The sequence below is a fragment of the Letharia lupina genome, assembly GCF_014066315.1.
Source record: "Letharia lupina isolate WasteWater1 chromosome Unknown contig_17, whole genome shotgun sequence".
Taxonomy (NCBI): Eukaryota; Fungi; Ascomycota; class Lecanoromycetes; order Lecanorales; family Parmeliaceae; genus Letharia; species Letharia lupina.
In genome coordinates, this window is record NW_023502986.1 from 913,646 (window position 1) to 926,911 (window position 13,266).

General features: G+C 50.2%; 4 protein-coding genes across 4 annotated transcripts; 1 reads left to right on the forward strand and 3 right to left on the reverse strand.

Moving 5' to 3' along the window:
- Positions 1-659: 659 nt before the first annotated feature.
- On the reverse strand, positions 660-1,802 carry HO133_003372 (uncharacterized protein; the record flags this gene model as incomplete). The annotated part of the gene is made up of 1 exon (XM_037294294.1): positions 660-1,802. The coding sequence occupies one exon, from the start codon at positions 1,800-1,802 to the stop codon at positions 660-662; it is 1,143 nt and encodes a 380-aa protein (XP_037149675.1).
- A 639-nt stretch (positions 1,803-2,441) lies between these two features.
- Positions 2,442-2,919, reverse strand: HO133_003373 (uncharacterized protein; the record flags this gene model as incomplete). The annotated part of the gene is made up of 2 exons (XM_037294295.1): positions 2,442-2,447; positions 2,623-2,919. 2 exons carry the CDS (start codon positions 2,917-2,919, stop codon positions 2,442-2,444), a joined length of 303 nt encoding a protein of 100 aa, XP_037149676.1.
- Positions 2,920-4,038: 1,119 nt separating this feature from the next.
- Positions 4,039-8,980, reverse strand: HO133_003374 (uncharacterized protein; the record flags this gene model as incomplete). Its single annotated transcript, XM_037294296.1, has 3 exons — positions 4,039-8,571; positions 8,653-8,900; positions 8,947-8,980. 3 exons carry the CDS (start codon positions 8,978-8,980, stop codon positions 4,039-4,041), a joined length of 4,815 nt encoding a protein of 1,604 aa, XP_037149677.1.
- A 476-nt stretch (positions 8,981-9,456) lies between these two features.
- HO133_003375 (uncharacterized protein) lies at positions 9,457-12,479 on the forward strand (the record flags this gene model as incomplete). The annotated part of the gene is made up of 5 exons (XM_037294297.1): positions 9,457-10,179; positions 10,234-10,852; positions 10,905-11,001; positions 11,057-11,537; positions 11,586-12,479. The coding sequence occupies 5 exons, from the start codon at positions 9,457-9,459 to the stop codon at positions 12,477-12,479; spliced, it is 2,814 nt and encodes a 937-aa protein (XP_037149678.1).
- Positions 12,480-13,266: the final 787 nt, after the last annotated feature.

Genomic DNA, 13,266 nt, shown 5'->3' on the forward strand with positions numbered 1-13,266 from the left:
AAGTAGCAAGCGCTTAGAAAGTACGGAAATGGTCTTACGAGTTACGAGAAGCCGTGAACTATCCGGCACTAATGCAGCACCATCTGCAGGGAGAGTCTCGGGTTATGTGGGGCAAAGCTGGTGACGTGAATCAAGCTCTACAGCTTCAATCTTCAAGAAGGTACATAGTGACCGGAAGATAAGCGGCAGATGTGGAGGGAAAAGTCTTTGCCGAAGTATCGAATCCCAGAGAATGACCATTCATCACACAATTTGCTTTGTCCTCAGTTCTCAGCTTCCATATTCTCAATACCATTGCAGATGGAATGAGTTGGCACAGCCATTGAAATCAAAGTACGAAGGTCACAAGCCAAAAAGCTACTGAGGAAGCCTCCATGGAAACGCAACGAGCCTACGCTCTTTCCTGCTGTATTGCTTTTCTCTTACAGATTCTCTACTCCACCAGCTCCATGAAAACCCTTCAGTTGCCGTGTCCGCTTCACGATTCCATGTATTTCTCTTTGCTAAACATTAGGAGCATAGCTGTACATCTACATGCTGCTAATGTATCTGATTAGCAAGATCTAGGTATCTTGACAATCAATTGACTTTTCACCGCTATAATACAGCCATTCAACACCATGGCATGGCAAAAACGTCCTCCATTATGTCTCTCAATATTATTGCACTTTCTTCTCAACCCCATCCTTAGCATCCCTCTCCTGGAACCACTTCACCGTCCTCAATATGGCCTCCTCCATCTCCCACTTCGGCCCATACCCTAACAACTTCTTCGCCTTGTCCACACAATAGAACCTCGTCATACAACTGAATTGCACCTTCTGCCTCGTCAAATTTGGCGTCCTGCCCCCAGCAAACCAGAATAACCATTCAATGATCGTCGCGAACAGCAGTCCCAGCCCTTTTTCAATTGTCCAGACCTGCTCCGGAGTGGTCTTGTCTCCTGCAGCTTTCCACACCATGCGGGTGAAATCCCAGAAGTAGAGAGGTTGTGCGTTGGTGACGAAGAAGGCTTGTCCATCCACCTTTTCGTGATCCAGTGGTTGTGTTGTCAGGGCATGCGTATCCATCAGTGCCACTGCAGCCAGTATATGTGCGTATGCCACGTTCCCAACATAGGTGAAATCGAAAAGATTCTCGTTCTCACCCAGCTGAAATCTCGTCTGCCCCTTCTCATACGCCAACAGGAGATTGGGTATCAACTGCATATCCCCTTCCCCAAATATTCCAGCAGGTCGTAATGCAATCGTGAGCATATCGCCATATTTCCGGTTTGCGGCAAGTACCAACTCCTCCGCTACGCCTTTAGACTCAGAGTAGGCGTCCTTTTGTTTCGGTGCGCGTAAGATAGGCCATCGCTCGTCCGCGTTGATGAGGTCGCTGTGCCCATCATGTACCGCGGACGCACTCGACGTGAACACGAAAGCTTTCACACAGCCAACCTGCCCCGCTTGCTCGATTAAAGTCCTAGTTCCTCCAACATTAACCTTATAGTAGAGAGCCTTAGCCCCCTTCTTTTGCGCCGCGCTGGCATTGTCCTGCATCGCAGTCGGCGAGGCGGTGTGTATGATGATCTGGGGTCTGACTTTCTCAAACACCGCGCGAACGGCTTCGGGAGATGTGATGTCGGCATCGTAGTAGGAGGCGCCCGGGAGGCGGTTGTCTGTTGTCCGGAGATCGAGGACGGAAACCTTGGAGGTTGAAGGTTCCAGGAGCTGCGAGACGATGTGGCGGCCCAGGAACCCGCAGCCGCCGACTACGAGGACGGAGCTGGGGAGGTTGGAGGATCGGGGATTGGTCATGGTGGTCAATGGTTCGGAAGGGTTGGAGAGGGAGTCGCGAGGGGAGTGGGACGATTTATATTCCGTACTCGTAGGGCTGAGTGAGAGACGCGAACTAAAAATTGGCTTTCGAAGCGGTGGACACAGTTCATATCACCGAGGAGGTTCCTTCTGTTGCTGTTTAACGCTCAAGCTGAAGCGTTTCTTGTTTGTGAATGACAAACTCGGTAGGCGTGATCCCCAAATTCGACGTGAAAATTAGCAAATTCAGAGCTTGCCTGCCATTGCGAAGGAGCTTCATTCGATTGATACTGATGTTCGGCGATTTCGACATAACTACCATCCGTTCACGATATCACAGCAAGGATGTCTCATAAGTTGCTTCGCAGAGAGTAACGCGCCTCGCTCTTCGCTCCACCGCACGGCCAGAAGCAACGCATAAGCTTAAAGGCCAATACCTTCAAGATATCCCCGTCCTCTCCTTCCCCATTCACACCCGTCTCACAGCTCATAATCTCATCCCCTTCCCATCCACAAGCACGTTTCCCGCTTTGAACAGTAACGTCATGCAGCACCCGACACTCGTCATCCAAACCAATGTTCTCACCAATGCGAGCTTTGGACTCTCGACGCCAATATACACATATGTATAAACAACCCTCAATCCTAGGAATGCCCCACACATCTTCAAGTTCTTCAAGTCAGCGTCACTGCCTATTGCAAGCAGGCTGATGCACGACGAAGAGAGTATGATAAGGACAGAAACGAGTATCATGCCATAGTACGTCTCCGAGAGTGGTAACGACTTCAAATAGCAACGTGGGTAAAGAAGTATCCTCACCGAATTGACCATTCCCTTCTCCAACCCCGCCATGTTGGCACAGATGACCGCCGACGCAAATAGAGGCAAGTTCTCCAGCGCATTAGTATGGGCGGCTCTGGCTCGCTCAGAGCGGCCCAAGGTAGCTTTGTCAAGGCTCTTCTTGCATGTTTCCGCGAACGAGGCGCCGCGCGGGTTGACGTTGTCGAACCGGCCGTTTGTCGCGCGGTTTATGAGTAGGGTGCTGTAGAACTGCGGGACGAGGGCGAGGATGTAGAAGGCGGGGATGGCGTAGATTGAGTAGTTTGAAGTGGTCATGTTCAGGGAAGGTTGTCTTGTGCTTGGGTAATGGGAGTTGGAGGAGGAGCGGATCCTTAGCTTTCGAGTCCGGGGTGAGAATCAGATGTTGGAGTCGGAGTACTCGTACATTTATCTACTTATATACGGCCGCCAAGGGATCTGGGGATCTGAGCCACACAATGGACGCAGGTATGGTCGGATATCACGTATGTTTAGGAATCACGTAGGGTATGATTGGGAATCGCGCATGACGTTGCCCGAACCAGCCAGATTGGGTCGCATCCTTCATGCAAGGTATCGGCATGCGTTTCGGTTTTACTATCAAAGGCTGAGGAGGGTCAACGATCTATCTCCATATGAGAAACTCTCGAACCACGAATGACGGGGGACATGTAGATACGGTAGGTATTTCCGGCCTTGCGCCAGGCTTTCTATGATAGGAGTGGTAAGACCAGGCATTACTTGGATACACCTTGACCCAGCAGTGGAGGAGCAATTTCAATCGGCCTCCTTTGGTCTGAGCCCCACAAAGACAAAGGACGCCCTCTGCATACCCACTAACCGTCTAAAGGTCTCTGGGAATTGAATCGGGAAAGTATGGCCGTGTGAGAACATGGGGAACCAGGGGAGCAGGCCTGCTTTGTTCGATTTTCTTGTATGAGGTACTCCGTGAAAGGTAGAATACTATTCTCCGTAGTACTGCGTCGTATGTTTTTGGCATCATCCGCTGGAAAACTGTCAAGCTTGTTGACACTCGAGCACATGTCGGTCTTGGTCTTTCAGTTTTGTAATTTGCCTGCTATTGGCTCCTTTCTACATTTCACAATCGTGCCCGCCAGACAATGTGCTGGAAAAAGTGACTACCGTAACGGTATTAATCTCTGAAAGTCCAGCAATAGCAGCACCAGCGAGGAGTCTTTGCGCCTTTAACTTTTCTCCTAAAGAAGCACGGTCATGAGCGGCAAATTATACCGGCTTGATGCCTAAAATCGACGGAAACCAAAAGGGTTTCCAGCATCTCTGATAAGTGTCCTCTATTCTCTATGAACACATGGAACGAAAAGAGGGTTAATCTGGGGGTATCATCGTAAATGCAAAACACCTTTCCAAAAAATGAAAGTCCTTGCACCACTCATTTCACGGCTCATCGATAAATCCTTCATCGACAGCTAGGACCCACCGTCCCTTCTCCTCTTCACTTCTCGCCGCAAATAGCCAGCTTCCGCCCTTCGCGTACACAGCCCAGACATTCTTCCTGCCCTGCCCTCCTCTTGTCCCTTCCTCTTCGTTCAATAAGCGCTGAACCGGTGGATCAACATCGATTCTGGCATTCCTTAAATTTATGGTAGCGGTTTCGTTGCCTGAAGGCACGGCGTAGAGATGTAGATACGGCGGACGGAGCTCAGCGAAGTGGCGTGTCCACGCATGGGAGGTGGGGTTGGGGGTGAGCAGGAAGGAGGATTTAAGGAGGAGAGGGTTTTTGGGGTGGTGGTGGATGGTCGCTGTCAGAGCTGGAGGATCATGTCTGGGCTGAGATTGAGCCTGACCTGGAGCAGAGGAGCCGGAGGGGTCGGCTGGAGACAGTGTGAGGGATGGGGGCTTTTTCGAAGTCAAGGTCCAAAGATCGAGGCACTTTTCGAGGAGACTCTTTTGGGCGGGAGAAAGCTCAGTGGAGGTTGGCGAGGAGGGAACGGGACTTCGATGGCGACGCAGAAGGACCTTTGTGGCTTCGACTTCTGCGATTTGTCGTCTGCTTTTTCGTGACCGGATATAGTCGTGGAGAAGACCGACTCCTCTCGGCTTCCAATTAGTGAGGTCTTCCTCTCCTTTGACGTAGGTCTGCTGGCTATCCATTCTCCAAATGTCCGAGGCACGCTTGGCCGAGGCTGGTCTGATGGAAACGGAGAAAATACCAGCCGTATAGTGTATGATCCTGGTAGTTTTCCATAATTGTTTGAACATTGACTGGGGTCGAAGCCATGATCGAGGCCGAACTTGTAGGTTCTCTTCCAGTGTGAAGGTCATAGGCTGGTGGACTCGCGAGGATGTTACATCGACCGAAATTGACATTTGCACCATGTGTCTATCTGCGGTAGGTCGATCGAGGAGCGAAGAGCCATTCGAGTCCCACTGCCCGGTCAATGTGAACTCCTTGATACCGTTCGCATCTTCTACAACGGCTGGTTCTTTGACGAGCTTTAGCGGGAGCTGACGACTTGAGTCGCTTCGACCGAGGATAGAAAAGTCCTGGTTGATGACTTGCAAGCTCCCTACACGTAGTGACTTCACTTCTGTCCACTGCAATGACTCGCTTGAGGAGCACGTTAGATTGATCATGATCCGTCTTTGCAAGCCTTGATGCAGTTGATACATTCCCGGACCCAGATTACTGTGCTGCTCGATTTCCACCGGGAGGTATTCGCCCGTCTCAGATAACTCCAAAATCTTGATCTTGGCGTACACATCGTGCTCTTCTTGCATCCAGTATTCGGATTCAGGTAATCTCGCTGTTTGAGCATGGCCATTTAGCGAGACGTCCTGACCTGTCTCCCGGATCTCATCCCAGCTCAAAAGCCTGTCTAGGTGCATGGGAGTCACCTTTGCATGTATGGCTACACGTAGAGTTGCGCTAGGAGGAGCGCTCCGTGGTACACTCATGCTGTGAACGCTTTCGAAGCGAATGGGGTCTTCGTCAAAATCTTGGATCATCTGCGTAGCCGTCGCACCTCCCTCTTCACTAATCCCTGGTATGAACATCTGGCTATGAAGCTTGGTGCCTTCCCGCTCTGCGAAGCCTACCATCTCATGCATCACAACGTTGAACTTGAGCATCTTTGGAGGGGCTTGTGCCGCAGACGGCTCTAGTGACAGCTTGATCCTGCCGATCGCTTCGAGTGTGTAGGTCGAATAGACTTCGATGGCATAATCTTGAACTCGAGCTTCGAAAACGGCGGTCAAGGGCACGTTGGCCTCTCCAATAAGAGAGAATTGAGGCAGACAATTTTCGATGAAGGGATTCTCGAGCCGGAAATGTTGCAGGTAGTCTGGCCTGTCAAGATACTGGTGCATTTGCCTCATGGTCCGGACGCGTTGCTCCAACTTCTCCAAAGACCAAAGATGAATAACAGCATTTTTGTAATCGATCACTCGCACGGCGACGCAAGGTTTCATGGCGGCTTCCAGCGCAGGATCCTCGTCGCCAGAGATCCCGCTCAATACTAGGTCATAGGAGGAACATACATACTGTCCTTCCCCAACGATGGTAAATTGGAAGACGACACTCTTGTCCATTACTTGGCTCATGATTTGTGCTTCCTTCAAGGTCGCTGCATGTCGAAGAATCGCCTCCGCGAGGCGCACGTGCCCAACTTGCCGCCACCGTGCTAGATGGTTTCTGACGATGGCCTTCTCCTCCTCCGGTAGCTCAGTAAATCCATTTTGGGTTACTCGTGGCCTTCTTGGTGAAGGAGAACTTGAAGCCTCTCGCAATTCTCGGGCAAATGTCTCTTTCTGCTGCTCGAGCTGACGTCTGTAATCTTCTTTTGCAGCTTCGAGAGCATGTTCCATGCGTTCCTTCTCGGCTCTCAAATCTTCGACATTCTGGGTCGTAGAGGTTTGAGCTACTCTAAGCTTTTCTTCAAACTCTTCTTTCTGCTTATCAAGCTGGTTTCGCATGTCGCCTCTGATCATTTCTAGTCTGTCGTCGTCTGACTCAGCTGATTCTACACCGCTTTGCTGAGGAGTGCTCGGCAGCGTAAGAGCGGTATCAAGAGAGAAATTGTCGAGCGTGCCATTTGACATATACTTTTCCCTGATTGGGTATGAGCTGACTGATTCAGAGTCTTCATCTTCTGGCCCGAACAGACGAGATTCGGGACGACCTTTGCGAACGGCTCGAGCACGTTGCACATCGTCGAACAAGGCATCCAGCTCGTCGTCAGTCAGATGTGTGATCTTCTGATCAGCCCCTAGGATAGCGCCCGCGGCCTCACGGCGCGCGTAAGACCAGTCTGAGTCTCGCCCGCTTCTTGAAGGCATTGGAGACTCTGGCCTATTTCCCTCGATATCACTTTCAACGTCAAATCTGCTTTCGCTTCGACTGTGTGATGGCCTTGGCACAGGAGAACCGAGTTGGCTTGTGGTAACAGAATGCCTGAGAAGACTTTGCTCTTTGCGCTCTGCTCTAGCTTCCTGTGGATGGTTGAAGCGGAAGATGTGGAAGTCTCCTAGGATGACCCGATTTCCACTCCGGAGTCTTGATGGCTTATCTACACGAAGTCCATTTACCATGATTGCAGCACCATCTCGCGGCACCAACGTGACAAGCCCGTCAACGTTTTCGAACGTGCAGTGATCTTTCATGATCTTGGACCCGTTCAAGCGAATCTCCGAAGTCGTGCCTGGGTCTTCGACGTTGCCTACAGCTGTGGTCCCTGGCTTGATGTTGTACACCAGACATTCTGCGAGAAGTGGATCGTCGCTGAGATTTACAAGATGAGGCATCCTCCTAGGCGTTGAGACTCCGACGAATCCTTTCTCGATACAGATACCGAGTTCTTCAAGAGCAGCTTCTCGTTCTTTGTGTATCAGCTCAGTCTTTTCCAGCTTCTCTTCCCAGGTCTGATTTAGATCTTCGTACAGCTTCTCAGACTGGTTGAGCTGCTCCACAATATCAGCCTTTGACACACGTTTTATTGTTCCATCAGCTTGGGTGATGGAGACAATCTGCTGATCCAACGGCGTATCTGGAGCATATTGTTCTTCAGCGATACCGCCAGAAGTGGCACCACTTCCTAATTTGGATCTCAACTGTGCTAATTCTTCTTTCAATTCTCTTATCATGCGAGCGTTCGGATCTTCATTGACCACAGCGTGATTCTTGATACGCTTAGCCGAGTCAGCATATCTTAGGGTGCTCAAAGTCTCTTCGAAATTGATGTCTGCTGGAGAGATCGCAGCAATCATAGCTGTCATGCTATTCCCTCCCAGCGAGTCCTTCAACAGCCAAGTCAGGACCGAGTCTCTATACGGTACAATGGACATGTTCTTCTTCTTGCCCATAGATAGGTCTGCTAACGCCGCAATGACGCGTCCAAGAGTCGACAACGAACGATTAATCTCCGCACCTTCTTTTAGCCGAGCTCCTGTTGCGCCTGTCGAGGTCGCTCGCTCAGAACCTGCAAGGTCCACGAGGCTGATCTTGGCTACTTTCTCAGTGTCCATCCGCGTCTCTACATCATGCCTCTTCTGGGTTACAGTCAAGGTGAAGACTGCATGAGATCGACTTGACGTCTCGTTCATGCTTGTGGCAGCCACTGTTCGCGCTTTGTTTCCCTCATCCATCAGATGCTCAATTTCCTGGAAAGATCTGACAGCTAGTTTTGCAAGATCCTCCACGTAGGGCCCGGTAGATTGATGCTCTCGGACCTTGAGATTGCCTTTAGTGGTAGGGTTGAGTAGATCTCGAACCCGCTCATTGTAGATTTCTAGATATGAGACCTCAACGGTACATGTGAGATTCTTGTCTTTCTGTATTTCCGCAATTCTTTCAAACATGTTCCGACAGATTTTGGGTATGACTCCAGCTTCTTCTCCATATCCCATCATGCTGTAAGACTTCCCAGATCCCGTCTGGCCATAGGCGAAGATGCAGTTGTTGTATCCTTGAAACTTGGAATTTAAACGGTCAGCTCAGAAGCACACAGTATAGTCTGAACTTGGTGAGACAGTCACTCGTAACAGGAAACTCACAGCATTGTCAAGGAGAGGGATTCCAAGGTCATTGTAGAGGCTGTCCTGTCCAGCGAAACTCTTGTCGTTGCGATCGAAACTCCAGTAGCTTCGATCGAATGCAAATGTTTTCTGCCCGTCACTTCCCTTGCCTCCCTTTCGCATGCGTTCTTCGGCTTCTGGTGGAGGCACAAGTATTGTTTGGTTGCCATCCATTCTGACAACACATTTTGAACGCCGGTCCACTTCCCTGCCGTTGAAGGGCCGTACTGTGTTTGGTCAGCACATCCTCAATCCATTTGGAGGCCTGCTTACCCCGAACGACCACCTTGATATTTCCTCCTGCCATGGTGTCTTTTGGGCAGTAACATTGAGCTTTTGAGGTTGGCCGTGCTAGGCTTCAAGGACATGGTATTGTGACATAGTCACTCGGCCTTGACAATAGATTCCTATCAGACTTGGAAGCCATAAGACAACGACATATTATTTGTAAATAAAGCTTCGGGGCGAGACCCTCTGACGCGAGAAATGCCCCTAGAGCTGCCGGTAGCGGCGGGAGCTTAGCCCTACGTTATGATGACCCGGACCCCGGACCCTTGGGCGCTTTTAAAACATCAGCCAAGCCAGCCCCCGGCTCCCAGGGAATCATGACGAATTCCCGTTAACGTAGAGTACGTTGATGGATCAAAGTAAATCATCGCTGAGCACTGTGACACTTTTCTTTTCCCATACAGACTCTCTAAGTTCTAGAGTTCTGTTCAGGCTTTCATATACCACTATCCTTTCGACCCACCGGGCGCGGAAATAATCGTCAGCATTGTTAGAATGGCATCTGCCAGGATGAAAAGCCTCGATGGGACCATACAGGATCTGAACGTCGGTCCCAATCATGTCAGTCAGCGCCAGAATAATCTACCCCTACCTTCCAGACCCAAGAATGAAGCAAATTTGAAATCTAAGGATTCAGAACCGCCGCCGGGGCAGACTCTTACAGGAAAACAAGAGCATTATCTCAAGAGAGAATTGATATCGGGACAGGTGGTGTATGAGATATCAGAGCTAGCTTCCACGACCGCTCTCCAGCGCTTCGGAGCGCCTTTCAGATCAGAATTCGGAGAGGTCGCCCCAGTCGACTCAGATCTACCCTTACTCCGGTACATTTTTGTTCACCATGTCCGGAACTTCCCATTCCTTGATCAGGCCAGAGAGAAGGAGTTCTGGCAAGACAAACTCCAAGTATTTCTCGAAAGCTTTGCTGGCAAACACATCTCGTCTAGCGAGGATAGACTGGAAGAAACTAAGAGGAGGAAGCTTGCAATAAAGGCACAAAAGCTGGTGGAATTGATGATGGTGTCCGGTATACCTACAGCGTCTGGCTATGAGGAACGTATACGGTTCTCAGAGCTTGAAGTGGTGGACCGGGGCGCCAATGAACAAGGCTTGTTAGTGAATGCGCCTGAAGGCAACTCGATCAATGGCTGGGATGTGAACGTAGCTGGTGTGAGGACAACGTCTGTGAAGCGGACAGTGCGATATCATCAGCATGCGGTAATGAGAGCCACAGACCACACTGCACTTGAGGAGTGTGTTGACAGAATCTAGGAGTTTCTGATACGAGTCAAACAAGCCGGCAAACCAGATATCTACGTAGGCCGAAGATACGGAGAATTTTCAAAGTTGCATAAGCATCTGCGAACCGAACTTCCGGGCAAAGTTCTAGCTCCATTACCTCGAAAGAACAAAAGCCACACAACGTCAACGTTCCTCGGCGCTGGTGGCGATGACGATGCTTCATCAGTCTCATCGGTATCTACCCAAAACACCCAAGCAGCCGGTCCAGATGAGAGTAGCTCTTTTCTCCACCTGATGGGGAGGGGACATTCTCGCTCTACATCAGCCCAGTCCCGTTCACCAAGAGCTTCTAGCGATTTCACTAGAGAGAAGGTTGTTTTATATCGAGAGGATCAACGAGTCTCCCTGAGAGCCTTCTTGCGGACGTTTCTCCAGAACCCGCAGATAGCCGAGTCAAAGGCAATGCAGGAGTTCCTTACGGGTCATACTGTCAAACTTAATGAAGAAGAGATGATTGATATTGAAAAACGGAAAACGATGGACGAGAAACGGATTGAAGAACAGAAACGCTTTTACGAGATTGCCAGAGAGCGTGCCCGGGACTTAGATATTTACATGGAGAGATTCAGGCGGGACATTGTCGAGCGCAGTATGTTTGTGTACGAGCCTTTGTTCAGAGAGATGACTGACAGAAATTGCAGATGGACTCACCAAGTTGTTCAAGGAGATCAAAGATAAAGAAAAGATTGCCGATCTGAGCGTGGAATACCAGAAATTTGCTGAATGGCTGCGAATAGAGTAAGTAATCAACTGGGATAGCACCCTTTCCATTTGTACACTGACTCTTTTCCAGGGTTGCCGCAACAATCTATCATATCTTCCTCGCTGAGGATAATTCTCCAGAAGTCTTGGCGCAAGCCAAACGCATACATTCTATGATACCCTATGCTGCATTGAAGCAAGTAATACGATTTGCCAACCCAGCAGCAGTGATGAGCGGTGTTCTCGACCTTTTCCTCGCACAGCCCTTCGGTACACGATCTCTTGCGCAACGAATTTTTGGCCTGGCCCTCAACGACGGCATCAAGTCATTTCAAAAATCAATCGACTCCCTGATCCTCAAAATCAACGACCCGATACTTTGTGAGAAGCTGAAACGCTTTTGTAACGCGGATGAAGATACGAAGAACGAAATACGAAGCGAAGCTGTCGCTGACGATATCGATTTAATAGTGGCCATATTACGCTCCGAGAAGTTCGCTCCGGATTTGACGCCTCAGCAGATTGGGAAGGTTTTCAATGCTTTTGTTGCTTGGAATAACGCCATAGACAACGTGAGCAGCCCGTGCAGATGACCAAAGAAACCGACTGACCATCCACAGATCGACGAGGAGATGAAACAAGGCGCCCAACTGTTCGCCTACCTCAAACAGCTCCTAAAGATGTACACTCGGCAGCGCGACAAAGCCCAAATGCTCTCGGTGATCGAAGAACCTGTCACCCTCCACCTCTTCCGCGATCTCTTCACTATCTTCTACGAACCCCTCGTCCGTGTCTACAAATCCGCCAATGTCTACAGCTCTGTCACTGACTTCGCTTCCTTCGCCGATGACATGTTCTCCGTCCTCACCACCGCTCAGCGTCAAGACGTCTCGGCCGATCCAAACCAAACAGTCCAATCCTTCATCGATCTCTGCGCTCGCCATCAAGATAATTTCTACAAATTCGTTCACGAAGTACACATCCACGATAACGGCTTGTTTACCCAACTGATGGGCTGGCTTGAAGGTATCCTCGAGTTCCTCCGCCACGGCCCCAAAGGAGGGAAATTAGATATGAACGCCCTATTCCAAGGTGCTGTCGACGTAGGCAACATCAACAAACAAAGTGCCATCGCCGAAATCAACGCTCTCATCAAATGGCAAGAAGAGCGCAAGAAATGGCACCAAGACAAAACCCGACAAAAAATGGCCGTTGACTCCACCTCCTCTCCCAACGGCGGTCCCACGCCGCCTGGTTCGGCCACTTTCCGCAGCAGTGACTTCGGTCTCAACGAGGCCGATTTGGCAGATATGCAGGACGACGACGACAGTGACGAAGACGAAGAAGACGAACAGGATGACGCTGACCCAATTGCCGGTGAGCGGAAACGGAGAGCGAAGCAAGCTGATAGGCTGAGGAGAACGGCTGGGGAGCCGGTGAAGCCGGATGTCACCGAGCTGGTGGGAATGAGGGAGGGGTTCCTCGCTATGCTTAGGATGGTGCTTGCGGATTGAGATGTGTTACGACACAACGACAGGCGTTGAAGGCATAGTGGTGATAGCGAGAGCTTGCTTGGCTGTGGTACATAGTAGCTCTTCGGACGCGCTGCTTAATGAACGAGCATAGCATACACAGTTTTTGACGAGTCATGTAGATAGATACCAGATTGCCATGACCACCACTACTTTCCAAATAGGCTTCTACGATGTAGCTAAAGGCAACCGGGTATACATATCCTTCGCCTTCCGGTGTGCCCCTTCCCAACCGCCTAAGATACGTACACCGATAGCGGGCTTACGCGGGTGAGGAAGTGATACGGCAGTTGTTGAGCATTTGTGCAGCAATAAGCTCTTCCACATAACAATAGATCTAGGGATTTCAATTCGCTGTACATCTTGATCCAGAAAAAAATGACTACATGGTGCCCCAAACAGCCACCCCATCAAGGCAGTGCCCCCTCGCCATGCTCGCGTCCAGACCTTGACAATCTTTGTCTAACGTAGGCTAGAACGGACATTTGTGATTGGAACAAAATTTCCCCAGGCAATATTGTAGGTATCGGAATGATACTAACAGGAGACATAGTTCCATCCGGCGGCCAGATGGATTGGCTTCATATCGTCTCTCCACACCCGTCTGCAGGTGAGCTGCAACTGTAGACTGTGGGCCAGGAGCGAGGAAGAATCAGTCTTTCACATATGTGTGAGAGAAGATGAGAGCGCTCGGGCGAAGACAGAGAGAGAGGAAGTAGAAGCGTAGAATGATACGTACCAGCCCAATTAACATCCAAAGTCACGAATT